This window comes from Trachypithecus francoisi, unplaced genomic scaffold (genome assembly GCF_009764315.1).
Source record: "Trachypithecus francoisi isolate TF-2019V2 unplaced genomic scaffold, Tfra_2.0 Lachesis_group0, whole genome shotgun sequence".
Taxonomy (NCBI): domain Eukaryota; kingdom Metazoa; phylum Chordata; class Mammalia; order Primates; family Cercopithecidae; genus Trachypithecus; species Trachypithecus francoisi.
Genome location: NW_022681453.1, coordinates 65,745,556 through 65,763,588, shown reverse-complemented (window position 1 = coordinate 65,763,588; position 18,033 = coordinate 65,745,556). Strand labels below are relative to the sequence as shown.

Genomic DNA, 18,033 nt, shown 5'->3' with positions numbered 1-18,033 from the left:
AACCAGGCGAAGTCATCACAAAGAAAGTAAAATGCAGACCAACATATCTTACGAATATAGACACAAAAGTCCTCAACAAAATACAAGCAAACCCCATCCAGCAATGTATTTTAAAAATTAGAACAGGCACTGTGGTTCATGCCTATAATCCCAGCACTTTGGGAGACTGAGGCAGGAGGATCACTTGTGCCCAGGAGTTTGAGACCAGCCTGGATAACATAGGCAGACCCCATCTCTACAAAAAAGTTTTAAGAATTAGCCTGGTGGTATGCATGTGTAGTCCCAGCAACTAGGAGGCTGAGGTGGGAGAATCACTTGAGCCCAGGCGTTTGAGGCTATAGTGAGTGATGATGACACCACTGCACTCCAGCCTGGGTGACAGAGCAAGACCCTGTCTCTAAAAGAAAAAATTATAGTTATGTGCTACATAACAACATTTTGTTAATGATAGACTGAATATATGGTGGTGATTTCAAAAGATTATAATAGCATATTTTTACTGCACCTTTTCTATGTTTAGATACACAAATACCATTGTGTTACAGTAGTCTATAGTAGTCACTACAATAACATGCTGCACAGGTTTGTAACCCAGGAGCAGTAGGCTATACCATATAGCCTAGGTATGTATTAGGGTGTACTATCTAGGTTTGTGTAAGTACATTCTATGATGTTTGCACAGCAATATCACCTAATGACACGTTGTTCCGAATGTATCCCCATTGTTTAAGGATGCATGACTGTATACCCTGACCAAGTGGGATTTATCCCAGGTGTGCAAGTTTGCTTTAACATCCAAAAATCAGTTAATGTAATATATTGATAAGAAATAAAAAAACACGTGATTATCTCAATACATGCAGAGAAAGCATTTGACAAAATTCAGCAGCCTTTCATGGCAAAAAAAAAAGAATAGAAGGGAACTTCCTCAACTTGATAAAGGTCACTTATGGAAAACCCACAACTAACATTGTACCTGATGGTGAAAGACAGGATGCTTTTTCCTAAGATCCAGGGAGAAGACAAAGATATCTGCTTACACTACTTCTACTCAATATTATACTGGAAGTTCAAGCCACAGCTAGCCGTTGGACAAGGACAATAAATGAAAAGGCATGTAGATTGCAAAGGAAGAAATAAAATAACTCTGTTCACATATGACATAATCTTTCATATAGAACATTCTAAGGAATCCACTGAAAAACTATGAGAACTAATAAATGAGTTCAGTGAGGTTGTGGGATACAAGATTAATATAAAAACAATTGTATTCTATATACTAGCAATGAACAATCTGAAAATGAAATTAAGAAAATCCTATATACTGAAAACTATAAAACATCATTGAAAGAAATTAAACAAAACCTAAATTAATGACAAGTAGTCTCATGTTCATGGAAATAATCTTGGAAAATCTTGGAAAAGTACAAAGTTGGAGGACTCACACTTTCTTTTTTTTTTTTTTTTTTTTTTTTTGGGACGGAGTCTCGCTCTGTCACCCAAGCTGGAGTGCACTGGCCAGATCTCAGCTCACTGCAAGCTCCGCCTCCCGGGTTCACGCCATTCTCCTGCCTCAGCCTCCCAAGTAGCTGGGACTACAGGCGCCCGCCACCTCGCCCAGCTAGTTTTTTGTATTTTTTAGTAGAGATGGGGTTTCACCGTGGTAGCCAGGATGGTCTCGATCTCCTGACCTTGTGATCCGCCCGCCTCGGCCTCCCAAAGTGCTGGGATTACAGGCTTGAGCCACCGCGCCCGGCTTTTTTTTTTTTTTGAGACGGAGTCTTGCTCTGCCGCCCAAGCTGGAGTACAGTGGCCGGCTCTCAGCTCACTGCAAGCTCCGCCTCCTGGGTTCACGCCATTCTCCTGCCTCAGCCTCCCGAGTAGCTGGGACTACAGGCTCCCGCCTCGTCGCCCGGCTCGTTTTTTGTATTTTTTGGTAGAGACGGGGTTTCACCGTATTAGCCAGGATGGTCTCGATCTCCTGACCTCGTGAACCGCCCGTCTCGGCCTCCCAAAGTGCTGGGATTACAGGCTTGAGCCACCGCGCCCGGCCACACTTTCAAACATACTACCAACCTGCAATTATCATGACTGTGTGGTTCTAGTTTAAGGATAGATACATAGATCAATGGAGTAGAATTGAGAGTACAGAAGTAGGCCGGGCGCGGTGGCTCAAGCCTGTAATCCCAGCACTTTGGGAGGCCGAGACGGGCGGATCACGAGGTCAGGAGATCGAGACCATCCTGGCTAACACGGTGAAACCCCGTCTCTACTAAAAAATAAAAAAAAACTACCTGGGCGAGGTGGCGGGCGCCTGTAGTCCCAGCTACTCCGGAGGCTGAGGCAGGAGAATAGCGTGAACCCGGGAGGCGGAGCTTGCAGTGAGCTGAGATCCGGCCACAGCACTCCAGCCTGGGCGACAGAGCAAGACTCCGTCTCAAAAAAAAAAAGAGAGTACAGAAGTAAACACATTATGGTTATTTAATTTTCAACAGTGATGCCAAGACAATGGTGAAATAATAGTCTTTTAGACAAATGGTGCTAGGACAACTAGGTAGCCACATGCAAAAGAATTAAGTTGGACCCCTACCTCAAAAAAATATATAAATAAAATGTATTCTTAAAATTAACAACAAAACTATACAACTCTTAGGAGAAAACATACATATAAATCTTTGTATAATCTTGTATTAGGTTTTTAAGACTTGACACCAAAATCACAATGAAAAAAGAAAAAATACACCAGGCACAGTGGCTCACACCTGTAATTCCAGCACTTTGGGAGGCCAAGGTGGGCAGATCAATTGGGCCCATGAGTTCAAGACCAGCATGGGCAACATGGCGAAACCTCGTCTCTACAAAAAATACAAAAATTATCCAGGCATGGTGGTGCATGCCTGTAGTCCCAGCTACTTAGGAGGCTGAGGTCGGAGGACGGCTTGAGCCTAGGAGGTGGAAGTTGCAGTGAGCTGAGATCGCACCAATGCAGTCCAGCCTGGGCAGCAGCCAGACTTTGTCTCAAAAAACAAAAGAAAAGAAAAAAAGGGTAAGGTGGACATCATCAAAACTAAAAACTTTTTTGGAGATAAGTTCTTACAGTGTTGCCCAGGCTGGTCTCACGCTTGTGGGCTCAAAACAGTCCTCCCACCTCAGCCTCTAGAGTAGTCTGGATTACAGGTGTGTACTACTTCACCCAATTCAAAATTTAAAACTTTGTTCTTCAAACAACACTATTAAGAAAGTGAAAAGGCAACCCACAGAATGGGAGAAAATACTTGTAAATCATATGTCTGAGGAGGAACTAGTGTCTAAAATATGTAAGTACCTCTTACAACTAAACAATAAAAAGACATAGTCCAGTTTAAAAATGGAGAAAGGGGCCGGGCGCGGTGGCTCAAGCCTGTAATCCCAGCACTTTGGGAGGCCAGATGGGCGGATCACGAGGTCAGGAGATCGAGACCATCCTGGCTAACACGGTGAAACCCCGTCTCTACTAAAAAATACAAAAAACTAGCTGGGCGAGGTGGCGGGCGCCTGTAGTCCCAGCTGCTTGGGAGGCTGAGGCAGGAGAATGGCGTGAACCCGGGAGGCGGAGCTTGCAGTGAGCCGAGATCCGGCCACTGCACTCCAGCCTGGGCGACAGAGCGAGACTCCGTCTCAAAAAAAAAATAAATAAAATAAAAAAATAAAAATAAAAATGGAGAAAGGATTGGACTAGGCATTTTTGTGAAGAATTTGTACAACTGGACAATTAACACATGAAATTGTTACGTCATAGTCATTAGGGAAATACAAAGCAAAGTTACAAGGAGATGCCACTTCATACCTATTAGGATAGCTAAAATTAAAAAGATAGACAGTAACAAGCGTGGAAGAGGATATAGAGAAATTGGAACCCCCATACTTTGCTAGTGGGGTTGTAAAATTATGCAGTCACTTTGGAAAACAGTTTGGAAGTTCCTCAAAAAGTTAAAAAGAGTTACCGTATAGTCCAGCAATTCTACTCTTAGTTATACCCCAGAGAAATGCAAACATATGTCCTCACAAAAATGTGTGTATGAATATAGCATTATGCAAAATAATTCATGAATAGCAGCATTATTCAAAGCCAAAAAGTGTGGACACCCAACTGTCCATCAACTGATGAGTGGATAAATAAAATGTGGTATATCCATATAGTGTATTATTATTCAGCCATAAAAGGGAATAAAATACAGATATATATAAAACAACATCTACGAACCTTAAAAACATTATGCTAAATGAAAGAAGTCAATCATAAAAAGGTCACATATTAATCATTCTCTTTATATGAAATGTCCAGAATAGGCAAATCCGGAGAGACAGGAAGTAGATTAATGATTGACAGGAGCTAGAGGAATGGAGGGAAATAGGCAGTGACTACTACTAATAGGTACAAGGTTTCTTTTGGGGGTGACGAAAATATGGAATTAGGTATTTATGATTGTTGTACAACTCTGTGAGTATACGAAAAACTCCTGAATTGTGTGTTTTAAAAGTATGAATTTTATTGAATGTGGATTATATTTCAATTTTTAAAATCACTAATAAATTCACTTATTACTTTGAAGACTTCCAGTTCTAGTAGTGATGGAGTAGGTAATTCAGATCACCAGTCCCACTGAGTACATGGAGAAAAGCTCAATGAAATGTATATATTCTATAGAATATGTGTTTAATCTAATATAGAATTTAATCCTATATAATCTTCCTGATATCTCTGGAGATCCAACAAGATTTCTGAGAATTAGTGGGATGCAGAGTAGGATGGAGGCCCAGGGAGATGAGCTCAGTGTTCAGAGCTACTTTTTCCTTTGGTGCTTTTACCCATTTTGGAGAGAGCAGTTGACAGATTAGAGAACAGGGTCTGCCAAGATGGTGAACCTTATGAGCATCTCTCCAGCTTTGGTTTATGACCTCAGATTTTTTGCACCCTAGGAATATGGGTGAGCTTAGTTTTGAATCATACTGTTCTCTAAAATTGGAGTGAGGTGATTCTACTGTGCTAATTCTCCAAAGGTCCTGGCAGAAGCAATCAAATATCTTTCTTGGAAGAAGATAGTGTCATAAGCTTCAAATTATGTCTACAACAAGATTTTGAAAATAAAATGTTTGGCAAACAATCATAGATAATTAAGCACCTTAAGAGACTACACTACATGAACAAAGATCATCAGAAATGCGCACGCGCGCACATGCACACACACACACACACACACACACACACACGCACGATCTGATAGAAACAATGGAAGCCAGAAGACAACTTAATGATAACTTTGAAAGGATGAAAGAACGTAACTGCAAATGTAGAATTCTGTGCTTTACAAAAATATCCTCAAAGAATGCAGTGGCAAGAATAGATATCTGTGTATTTTTCCTGATCCTGATATTAGCAGCGAAAACATTCAGTCTCTAGGTTTTGCTGGTCATATGGCCTCTGCTGGTGTAACACATGAAAGTAGCCATAGGTGTAATATAAAAGAATGAGTGAGGCTGTGAGGCAATAAAACTTTATTTACAAAAATAGGTGGTGAGCTAAATTTAGTCTGTGGGTCATAATTTGCCAACCTGTGCTGTCTGCTAATCTCTGGCACAGAGTTGACATAACCTTGTGACAGTATGGTAAATATACTGATATCTTTATCAGATAAAAGTAAAATGCTTCTGATTTTTCTCTGTTTATCAGGATAGAGAAAAATGTGTTACCAAATGAGTACCTACAGATCAGAGAATGAATTGTTTTGTTCTGTAAGAAGACTGCATTTGGAAAAGCACATGCAGTTGAAACCTACAGTCGTCCTCCAAGACACATCCATTTGGGAAACATACTGGAGAGTTAAATGGGAATATAATAGGAGTTACTACCTATATGTCTTTTAAGCCTTGGATGGTGGCACTGATGGCTGTAATTACCTTGTTGATATTTGGGTTGGGGGAGCTCCAAAACTTCCATTGGCCCTTCCTTCTCTAATTCCATGGGTCTGGGAGTCAGTATTGCAAAAGATATCTGTTCATTAATAAACACTAAGGATTCAGGAATATAACCTAAATTAGGGGTGGGGGTCCAACCTGACTCACCAGGACGTGGACTCTGTTAGAAACTCCATGTATCACCTGACTTCCGTAAGTCCCCACCCTGACCTGCAGTGACATCCTGGATCACCAAACATTAGACACTTGGAAAATGGGGAGAGTCTGGTATTTGTTACTGTTTTAAGGAAGAGGGGCCAGGTGCAGTAGTTCATGCCTGTAATCCCAGCACTTGAGGAGGTCAGGGCGGGAGGATGGCTTGAACTTAAGAGTTTGAGACCAGCCTGGATAACAAAGCAAGACCCTGTTTCTACAAAAAATTAAAAGATTAGCTAGGTGTGGTGGCACATGACTGTAGTCCCAGCTACTAGAAAGGCTAAGGCAGGAGGATTGCTTGAGCCTGAGAGGTTGAGGCTGCAGTGAGCCTTGATCAAGCCACTATACTCCAGCCTGGGTGACAGAGTGAGATCTTGTCTCAAAAAAAAAAAAAAAGTTTTAAAAGAAACTCACAAGTAGAACTTACTTTAGTTTTATTTTTGAAATGGAGTCATGCTCTGTCGCCCAGCAGGCTTGAGTGCAGTGGCACAGTCTTGGCCCGCTGCAACCTCCACCTCCCAGGTTCAAGCAATTCTTCTGCCTCAGCCTCCCGAGTAGCTGGGATTATAGGAGCATGCCACCATGCCTGGCTAATTTTTGTATTTTTAGTAGAGACAGGGTTTCACCATGTTGGCCACATCTGGTCTCTAACTCCTGACCTCATGATCTGCCAACCTTGGCCTCTCAAAGTGCTAGGATTGCAGGCGTGCACCACCGCGCCCAGCCTAGAACTTTTTTAAATATAACTTTAAATTTACTTTTAATTCAGACCAAGCCTACATAATATTTTTTATAGTCCCCAAGTTAAAATATATGTTTATGTTTTGGAACTTCTAAATAAAACTATTCAGTTTATTTTAGAATCTGGTTAATAGTTACTTGATAAACATCATTTTTCAGGTTTTTCCTCCCTCTGTTACAGTACCTTACTCTCAATATCTTTTTTGTGTTTCTTGACTTTTTCTCTTTCCGGTCTTTTGATCCTCTCCCCACAGTCTGGCATGAGTGTTTTTATCTTGCCATACTTACCCTGTTCTGAAGTCTACAGATGTTGTTCATGGTTTTAAAATGTGAAATGAAGGGTACTGTGTTCTGCTTTTACTTCTTTTAAAACTGTTTATTATGGAAAATTTCAAAGTAAACAGAATAGTATAAATAAACGGAATGGTATGATTAACTCTCATGTACCCAACTATTACCAACTATATCAACATTTTGCCATTCTTCTTTCATCTGTACTTCTACCTGCTCCCCACTCATCCACTCAGTAATTTATTTCTACATTTTTTTAAGGGAGATTCACATATATTAAAATGCACAAATCTTTGCTATGTCCACCCCGTTTTAAAGTATATGTTTCATTATTACTCAGGTATGGTGAGGAAGAGATGACTGTCATAGAAAAGATAGTTTGTTATACTCACTGATCCCTAGAGAAGGGAGCACACAAGGATGTACCAATGTGGGTCAGGAGGAAAATGTGGGCAAGAACTTTTATTGTGGCTTTGGTGGTAAGGAATGGGTGAGGCAGGGTAAGGAGGTTTTAAGATTGGCTAGTTGGAATAATTTCAATGGACTCTGGGGCATAGGTTCTATCTCTAATTGTCTGATACCTGGCCCTGGGATGATTGGGATAGGGAAATGGCCCTGAGTCTGATGAGAGCCTTGTAGAAGAGTTGGTTGGTAGCGTGAGTCTGGATTGATTGGAATGCATATGAAAGGCGGACTCAGGCGAGTTGTTTGCCATCCCTAGGAATTAGCTATCCCTGGGAGAGGCAGTTCTTCAGGGCTAGCAAGGCCCAAGAGGTCAAAGCATCAAAAATACAGAATAAAAAGGCATGATTAATAAACGCCCTTATCACAATATAGGACATTTCCATCTCCCCCATAAAGTTTCTTTGTGTCCCTTTTCAGTCAATTTCCACCATCCTCTAGACAACCACTGTTTTTGTTTTTTTCCACTGGAACTTTGTTTTGTTCCAGAACTTTATATAAAAAAAGACTACATTATGTGACCATTGTGTTCAGCTTCTTTTGTTATACATACATGTTGCCTGTCTCAGTAATTTGTTCCTTTTTATTCCTGAGCAGTATTCCATTGTATGAATGTACCACAATTTATTTGTTTATTCTCTTGCTGATGGACATAAACTTCAGTTTTTATTATTACTAGTACAGTTTTTATTATTAGTAGTACATAAAGCTACTATGAACATTCATCCTTTTGTTGACATGTATTTTCATTTCCCTTGAGTAAATATTAGGAGTGGAATTGATAGGTCAAAAGGTTGCCTGTTTAACTCTTAAGAAACTGCCAGTTTTGTGAAGTAGTTGTACCATTTTATTTCCAACAAGCAATTTATAAGCATTTTGATTACTCCACATCTTCACCAATATTTAGTGTTGTTAGTCTTTTTACTTTTATGTTGTGCTTTAAAAAAGAAAACTTCATAAAACCCTAAATTTAGGGTTTAAACTGATAGAAACACTTCTGTCAGTTTCTCTGACACTTGTATATTTTTAATCTCTTTTATCATTTTCTAGATAATTTGTCAGTTGCCTGAAAATGCTGCTCTGTTTTGGCTAGTGCCCACAAGCCAAATAGATTTACTAATCTCTCTTTCTTACACACACACACACACCCACCCCTCATAATCCAACAGGTGTTTATCATTTTTTTTCTGTAAAGTATTATGCTAAATTTTGTGGAAGCATTTTTTAGAAATATAGTAAACCCATTAACTGTACTCAGAATGGGAAAGGGAAATACAATCCAATAAGTAAAACACATAGTAGAATGTGATACATGCTCCAAAAGAGGTAAGAAGGAAGACACTTTCAGATCTTGGAGCCTTGAAGGATATGCATGATTTTTATAGATGGTGATGATAAAGAAGGGCTTCACTGATGAAAAGAATAGTGTGTTTTTGTGCCAGACTGTTAGTCTCATTCAGTCATACTTCAGTAATAAATTAGGCTCATTTAGATGGAACTGACCTGAAATTTCTCTCTTATCTTCCACAGACTGTTTTCCTAGGCATTTTGGGCATCTTTGAGATTTCTAAAGGTACTATCTCTTTGAATCCTCATAGGAGTATTCTGGGACTTTGCTTCATCAATTATTTTTCCTTTTTCTTGATTCTTCTATTTCATCTTCACTAAATTATTTCATTCCACCTATGTATGTATTCAAGTCTGCCTCCCTCCCTCTGACATTGTAGGGGAAAAAAGAATTATTTTCTCAATCCTGTTATCTCTGTTAAGCTTTCATCCTGTTTTTCTCTCCTTTAACTTCAGTAGTATTTACGTAATGCTTCCACCTCTTAACATCACCAGTTGTTCAATCTCTTGCAATCTGAATTTGGTAAGGAAAATGTGGTTCATATACACAATGGAGTACTACTCAGCCGTAAAAAAGATGAGATCCAGTCATTTGCAACAGCATAGAGGGAACTGGAGATCTTTAAGTGAAATAAGCCAGGCACAGAAAGACAAACATTGCATGTTGTCACTTATTTGTGAGCTCTAAAAAGCCCACAACCACTTTTCTGAATTTTTTTTTTTTTTTTAAGGAGAATCAACGAGCATCTCCTGGTCATTAAGTCTAAGACTTTTTACTTTAAGGTCAGATTTTTGTGGCCTATCTATAGGCACTGTTAGCCACGTGTTTCTTCTTGATGTCTCTCCTTCCTAGGTTTCTCTTGATTCTCCTGCATCTGCCTTCCCTGACTCTTCTTCCATCCCTTCTGACAGTGTTTACCAAGGATTTCCCTTGGCCTGCTTCTTTCCTTGATCCTCATTTAAACCTTTCCCTTCAGCTGCAGACCTCTTCTGCTTTTCCAGCTCTACTGCTATTCCATTCTTCAGTTGCTTGTTAAACATGGCCCACCATCACCTCAAATATGATGTTTAAAATGTCCCCATTTTTTATCGAACTTAAGTTTCTTCCTGTGGATCTGTTGCTAAGTACCCTCATCTTTCCGATCACCTAGAGGTAAAACCTCAACATTTCTTTGAATTTTTTCCCCTTCTGTTTGCCATATCTAATTAGTTGCCAAGTCTAATAATTTTAACCTCCATGACATCTCACTTCTTTCTTTTTCCCCCATTTCTTTTTTTTTATTATTTAATTTTAGCTTTATTATTTAATGAACTCCCAAGCGCTCAGATTCCCATTTCTACTGTGACTATTCTGATTCAGGCCCTGATTTCAGTCAGTCTTTTGCAGTGACTCTCCCACAAACTTCCTAATGTAGAATTGTAGAAAGAGCATGGGCTCTGCAGTCAGATAGACCTAAGTGCTAATTGTGAAGATGGTCCTTCTGGCTGGCTGACTTATAGAAACTTATTTAATCTTACTTTACAGATGAGGAAGTTTAGGCACAGAAAAATTAGTCATTCCAGTTCAGTCACAGAGAAGTTAGTCATTTCTACCTCATCAATGAAGTATGCAGTTCTGAAGGGTAAATGGGACAATGTGTGCTTAGTGAGAAGGTACTCAGAAAAATATTATTTCTCCCTCCCTTACTTTTGATCTCTTTACAACCCATTAATAATTTTCTTTAAGTATAACCTTCATCATATGAGACTCTTGTTCTTCAGTGGTTCCCTATTGTCTAATTTTCCATAATTGTTAGCCTAGAATTGTATACTATCTATCAATTTGTGTCCACCTCCCTTTCTGACTTTATTTCTCCCCACTTTTCACAAACATCGCTTTGAGCCAAACCAAACCACTAGCAATGTCCTATAGCAGAATGGCTGAGAACATGAATTCCAGAAGCATCTAAATCCAGTTCACGTACTTACTTTGTGCCCTTGAGCAAATTATTTAATGTCCCTAAACCTTTCCTATTCTGGGGGAGGGGAGCAGGATAAATTATAGTGCCTACTGCATTGGGTTGTTGAAAGGATAAAGTGAGACCAAGTATATAAAGCACTTGGTGCCTGGCGTGTTGAGAGCAGTCACTGTTGGTAGTAGTAGTAGTAGTTGATGCTTTTGTTATTTGTTTCTCCCATGTTCATCTCCATCACATTCACGTTCTTTTCTCTGCGTGGAATGCATTTCTTCTCCTTTGTACCTGACTACATTTTATCTATCTTCAAAGATCTTTCCTGGTTCTAGTCACCACCCTTCCCTTACTTTATCTTTCAACTTCATCATTCCTTGCCTCTTTTAGCTTAGATTAGAATGCTTATTACTTTCATATACTTATCTGTTTTATCTCTTTTATAAAAGACTAGAAGTGCCTTGAGGACGGAACATGTAATTCAATTTTTGTATCTTCTAAAGCATAGCATCTTACACAGAACCAGGCCAGAAAGTATTTACTGAATAAATATATTAATTTACTGAAACCAATAGCCCTTTGTTTCCAAGGGATTTATTCTTACTTCTTTAGGAACTTTTGCAGAGTCTCCATAAACCATTGGTACATTTTCAGAAACATTTAATTGTGTTATCAACATGCCATCCTTGGGTTCAAAAAGACTAAAGAAAAGACATTGTAGCAGAAGGCAATAATAACAAAAGCAAAATGAAACAAAAACTGACCAGGTGACACTGCTTTGGATTCAGCAAAATTATTGTTTTTCTACACTGGCTGTCATTTGTTATTGTTACAAATACTGTACACCAAATATTATAGTACCTAGAATAGTGCCAAATTAAGCATTTTTGGATAATAGTGGATCTAAAATCTGTTGTACTGAAGTAAAAAAATAGCATAAATAGCCAATACATTAAAATGTGGTTAATATCTAGTTCAGTTTGTTAAAATGAGAAATTATTCTTAAGGAGTGTCACCTTCTTATATTGTGGGCAGATGAAGTATTCTCTTGATAACTTCTCAAGGTACAAGCCACAGAACCTGGGAAGTGGGTGGGGGTGGAAGTGGGGGAATCTCTAGAATTTCTTCCCCACAGTGATTTGGCACAGCGCCAGCCTGTCCTTCATCAAAGGTGTACTGTGTTCTTGTTAAAGGAGGCTTATGATTTTTAAAGGCTTTTATGCCTTTAAATATTTTTGGTCATTTTGAAATAATTTATAAGTGGTATACTATCATTATAAAGAGTGTTCTAAGGCTAAGAGGCAAATGTTAGAAATTTAAGAATATTTAATTTACATATATGTATTTTTTATTTCTTTTTTTTTTTTTTTTTTTTTTTTTTGAGGCGGAGTCTCACTCTGTCGCCCGGACTGGAGTGCAGTGGCCGGATCTCAGCTCACTGCAAGCTCCGCCTCCCGGGTTTATGCCATTCTCCTGCCTCAGCCTCCCGAGTAGCTGGGACTACAGGCGCCCGCCACCTCGCTCGGCTAGTTTTTGTATTTTTAGTAGAGACAGGGTTTCACCATGTTAGCCAGGAGGGTCTCGATCTCCTGACCTCGTGATCCGCCCGTCTCGGCCTCCCAAAGTGCTGGGATTACAGGCTTGAGCCACCGCGCCCGGCCAATTTTTTATTTCTTAAATAGGTATTCATCAATGCACTAAAATGGTAGTATTTTTCCATTGAATAATGGCTACACCTTACTTGACTGAAAAAGCTAAGGTTTTTTAGTTATAATACAGAATATTATTTGAGGTTTTTGGTAAGGTAAACTTGTTTTATATACTTTGGAGTATGATTTATATAACCTATTCAGTTGCCAGGTGGTTTTATTCTTGAGACCTATATTAAGAATTTCCTTTTTTAGTACAGGCCAGTTCTCCCTTACTCACTACTGAAAAGGGGTAGGGAGGGAGGCTGCAAAACATAATTAATGTATAGACCAATTAGATAGATTTTTAAATTGTGAATTTTTTTTTTTTCTTTAGTGATATAACACTTGGAAGCAATGTTGGATAGAGACATTTAATTTTCTATTGTCATAGTAAAATCTCAAGGAAATTGAGAGCAGGCAGCTTGGGCACCAAAGAAGTTTAAGAAAATGTTATATAAGCACTTTCTGCTGGACTTGGGGAATAAATACTTTTTTGTGATATGTGGATTCTTGTGTTTTTGTAACCGTTTAGGGAAGATATTCTGCTGTAATGGCTGAATATAAGTTGCAGAGATATAAGCCCGCCCTTATATTAATGTTCCACCTCATTAACTTAATTGTTAGGGCGTTTACACTTCAGTGATTTAAATAAAATACTCTAAATGTGATTCTGTTGTCTTCTCTTTCCCTCTGTCTCCCGTTTGAGGTCTAGATGATTATGTATTTAGTTTTGTGTTTTCATGTAGACCCTATTGTTAATTCTATTAAGCGTAAGATGATGATGAAGGGAAGCTATTGTATAACTCTTATGCTGCTGAAACCCTGGAAGATAACGGAATGTATTTATGAAAATAAAATGGTCAATTCTTCAGCTGGTGTTTTATCATTTTTACCTTCCAGTGTTATTCAGAGGACCAGGAACTTCATAGCTATAAGACACTATTCTGTTTTGGAGTTCAGGTTGCTGATTATATATGAGCTTTCACACATATCCAGTGATATAGCCCTAGAACCCAGATAAGGGAAAGTTTTCTTTAAAAGTAAGCTGTGTTTGTACTTAAAAATGTTTCCTAAGCATTGTCAGCAAAAGTAGAATTATTCAATGAATTTCCAAGCAAAGTCACCTTTACAAATACTTGCACCTACTTGCAAATAGTAGACATATTTATGCAGTAAAGTTTTTTCTAAATGATTTGCTGCCAGTTGTGAGCATTCCTTAGCACTGTCTATCCCAAATGCAAGTTACATGTCTTTGTTAAAAATGTAGAGAAAGGCCAGATGCAGTGTCTCATGCCTGTAATACCAGCACTTTGGGAGGCCAAGGCCAGAGGATCACTTGAGGCTGGGAGTTGAAGATCAATCTGGGCAACATAGTGAGGCCCTGTCTCTACAAAAATAGACACATGCACATGTATGTTTATTGCGGCACTATTCACAATAGCAAAGACTTGGAATCAACCCAAATGTCCATCAGTGACAGACTGCATTAAGAAAATATGGCACATATACACCATGGAATACTATGCAGTCATAAAAAAAGGATGAGTTTGTGTCCTTTGTAGGGACATGGATGCAGCTGGAAACCATCATTCTCAGCAAACTATCACAAGAACAGAAAACCAAATACCGCATGTTCTCACTCATAGGTGGGAATTGAACAATGAGATCACTTGGACACAGGAAGGGGAACAACACACACCGGGTCCTATTGTGGGGAGGGGGGAGGGATAGCATTAGGAGATATACCTAATGTAAATGACAAGTTAATGGGTGCAGCACACCAACATGGCACATGTATACATATGTAACCTGCATGTTGTGCACATGTAACCTAGAACTTAAAGTATAATAATAAAAAAGAAAGAAAAAATTAGCCAGGCACGGAGGCACATGCCTGTAATCGTAGAGAGTCAGGAATCTGAGGCACGAGGGTCGCTTGAGTCCTGGAGTTTGAGGCTTGTAAGGGGCTGTGATCGTGACCCTGTCTCAAAAAAAAAAAAAGAAAAGTTAACTTTTCAGGGAAATGAAGCTTTTATGTTGTCAAGCATTTTTCATTTTATAACAGTATTTAATTGTGAATATATGTTGTTAAATAATTCTATGAAGTATCTGTTTGACCCATTTAAGTTGAGCAGTGAATTTCTGTTTTACCTAAATTCATCTTTGTGAGGTATTGGTGTTCATTTCTAACTATTTATTTTATTTTCCAGCTCACCAGCGACTGGAACCAGCAACTCTGTCAGGGATTGTAGGATTTATCCTTAGTCTTTTATGTGGAGCTCTGAATTTAATTCGAGGCTTTCATGCTATAGAAAGTCTCCTGCAGGTACTGTGCTATTTTTGCAATTTCAGGTGACTGTGCCTGTTCATTCTACTTGTTACATAATTGATTTGAATTGGATTGGGTATTAGTATAATTTACAGTGCAAGCTCAAAATCTGTGGTTTTTTTTTATAGCTGCTTTAGCCTCCTTTCTTCTAAAAGCACTGTTGGCTTCTTTGATTCCATCGTCACATGTTTATTTATCATCTGCTCTTTAGCAGGCACTATAGGCACTCTGGGGACCCCAAGATGTGTGTGACATAGGCCTTGCAGTTTCATAACTGAAAGTTGAACTGGGGAGGCAAGGAAGTAATTGCCAAATACACAGAGTTGGGAAGGGGGAGAGGTCAGTATAATCAGGATTAGAGAAGGAAGGTTTTGTGGAGGAGAGTTGAGCAGGCCCTGGAAGATCTGACCAGACAGACAGCAGCGGAAGAATGAAGAGGGCACACGTGGGCTGTGTTTGTTCCACTTCTGCATATTCCCTACTTAGTTCATCTGCTCCTTTTTCTTTTTTTGTTAGTGGTTTCTTAAAACTTGAGCTTCCTGGAAAACCACAAATTTATTCAGATATTTCTAGCTATTTCATTTTCAAGTGGAGTTCTTTTCAGAAACTATAGCTATCAGAATGTACTAATTTTTTCTCTTACACTTTTTGTAAACTTTTTGAAATTTTCTTCAAGTTTAGCACATTTGAGACTGCACAGCTTTCCTTTCCTGTATTTCTATTCACTTCCTCTGAAGGACTCTTGACACTCCCACATTATGAATCAGTCCTCTTTCGTTGGTCAGCATTAAGTACAGAATACCATTTGTAAAAATCCACTCAGCATACTTTATATTCTGTTTTTAAATTGCTGTTACTTTGGGGAACCCTCAGAGGGTATCTTTCTGCATCTATTTAGCCATGTAAAGCCAACAGCAGATGACATCACAGGTTTCAGCAGCAGAGCTTGTTCCTAAAGGATATGTTATGACTTCCTCATTCCTCTTCCAAACACCCTTTACCCGCAGGTTAAAGCTCCTCTCCCCTTTTAGGCACTGGACAGCCGGCTGCCTTCCCTTGGCCTATTTCCTATCCACATGCCAGATCAGATTTATTCCAGCAGAAGGAGTTCAGTTTTCAGCTGTTTAGATTACCTTACAAAAAGAAGAAACAAAGGCAATTTGGAGATTGCTGATAGAAAAAGCTTATAAATAAGATACTCTTTTTTTTTCTTTTTTTTTTTTTGTACTCAACATAGTAGAAATAACAGTAGTATAGGGGTGTGAAGAGTTGTTGGCAAAGCAGGCTTGGGCTTGGGTAGAGAAAATATTGACCACCGCAGAGCCTCACTATCTTTGACTTATAAAACAGTATACAAGTTACGGAACCTGGGGCTTAGACTACATTACCTTTAAGTTAAAATTCAGACAAGGCTATTGTATTTCACAAAACCAGTTTAAGGGAACAATAATTTATTTCAGCCACTCAGATATTATATCCCTCCTCTTGGGCTGATTTCTTTTTTTCTCCTCTGATTTAAAACTTAAAAACTGAGGAAAGTAGTATAAATTACAGCTTTTATGCTTTTGAGATACTGCAACGGGCTAAAGCCTACCTTGTTTCTTTATTGTTCCTTGTCTTCCCTCTGATCAGTAATGTCTCTGGCCCATTGCAATTGATAGAGTTTTAGGTTTCGCAAGAACAATAATCTGATTAATTACCACTTAAGTGTAACTGACTGACAGCTCTGAGATTTCTCAGCCTATTATACATTTTAAAAAGACGACTTTACAGACCATGAATATAGATAGAAAATCCTCAACAAAATACTATCAAATTGTATCCAACAATGTGCAAAAATAACACCACAACCAAGTAGAATTTATCCCAGGTATGCAGGGCTAGTCACTCTTAGAAGCCAATTAATCCATCACATCAACAGGCTAAAGAAGAAAAATCACCTGATCATATCAGTAGGTACAGAAAAAGCATTTGACAAAATCCAAACCCCATACATCATAAAATCTTGAAGCAAACTAGGAATAGAGGGAAACATCCTCAATTTGGTAAACAGCATCTATTGAAAGAACCTACAGCTAACATCATCTTTAATGGTGACAAACTGATGCTTCCCCCTAAGATTAGGAACAGGGCAAGGATGTCCCTACTTACCACTCTGTCCAACGTCATACTGGAAGTTCTAGTTGATGCAATAAGATGAGAATAGGAAATAAAAGATATACAGATTAGGAAGGGAAAAATAAAGCTGTCTTTGTTCACAGATGACATGACTATGTAGAATATTGTTGATTCTTTTTCTATGTAGAATATGCCCTAAATCAACAACAATAACCAAAGCCTGGAATTAATAAGTAATTATAGCAAGACTGCAGGATATGAAGTTAATAGACAAGACTCAATTGCTTTCCTATATACCTACAAAGAATTAAAATTTGAAATTAAAAATACAATACCATGTATAGTGATGTACACCAAACAAAAAGAGACACTTCAGAATAAATCTAACAATGTATGTACAAGATCTTTATGAGAAAAATGATAAAACTCTGATCAAATAAATCAAGATCTAAATAAATGGAGAGATATTCCATATTTATAAACAGGGAGACTCAATATTGTTTAGGTGTCATTTCTTCCTAACTTGGCCTGTGGATTCAGTACAATCCCAATCAAAATTTCAACAGGTTATTTTATGGATATTAATAGTGATTCTAAAGTTCATGTGGAAAAGCAAGCACCTGGTGTATAGGGAAAAACAGACTGTTTGCTTCTGTACTCTCATGATTCTCAATACTTCCAGAACTTCATTTTTGACACGAGATGTGTGGGAGGTTTTCTCACATCAACAAATTCCCCAGTACCAGCTAGGTGTCCCTTAATTCGCATCACTTTTAATACTATCTGCCTGGAGTTAACCCAGACATAACAGGTAAAGAGTTCAGTCCCACGAGAATGCTCCCACCTCAGATGCTAGTTGCAAGTTCAGGTTGTCACCAATTGGAAGTTCCCACAACCCCCTCCTTGGATTCAGTAATCTACTAGAGTGGTTCACAGAACTCAGGGAAATATGTTT

At 38.7% G+C, this 18,033-nt stretch overlaps 1 protein-coding gene across 4 annotated transcripts in view; it reads left to right on the top strand.

The window, feature by feature from the left end:
- SEC22A (SEC22 homolog A, vesicle trafficking protein) overlaps nucleotides 1-18,033 on the top strand; it is a 74,575-nt gene that overhangs the window by 30,709 nt on the left and 25,833 nt on the right. For all 4 annotated transcript variants that reach the window (XM_033211006.1, XM_033211009.1, XM_033211008.1 and 1 more), the window contains exon 6: nucleotides 14,842-14,957. In XM_033211006.1, coding sequence (XP_033066897.1) covers nucleotides 14,842-14,957 — 116 coding nt within the window. The remainder of the gene's footprint in view (nucleotides 1-14,841; nucleotides 14,958-18,033) is intronic.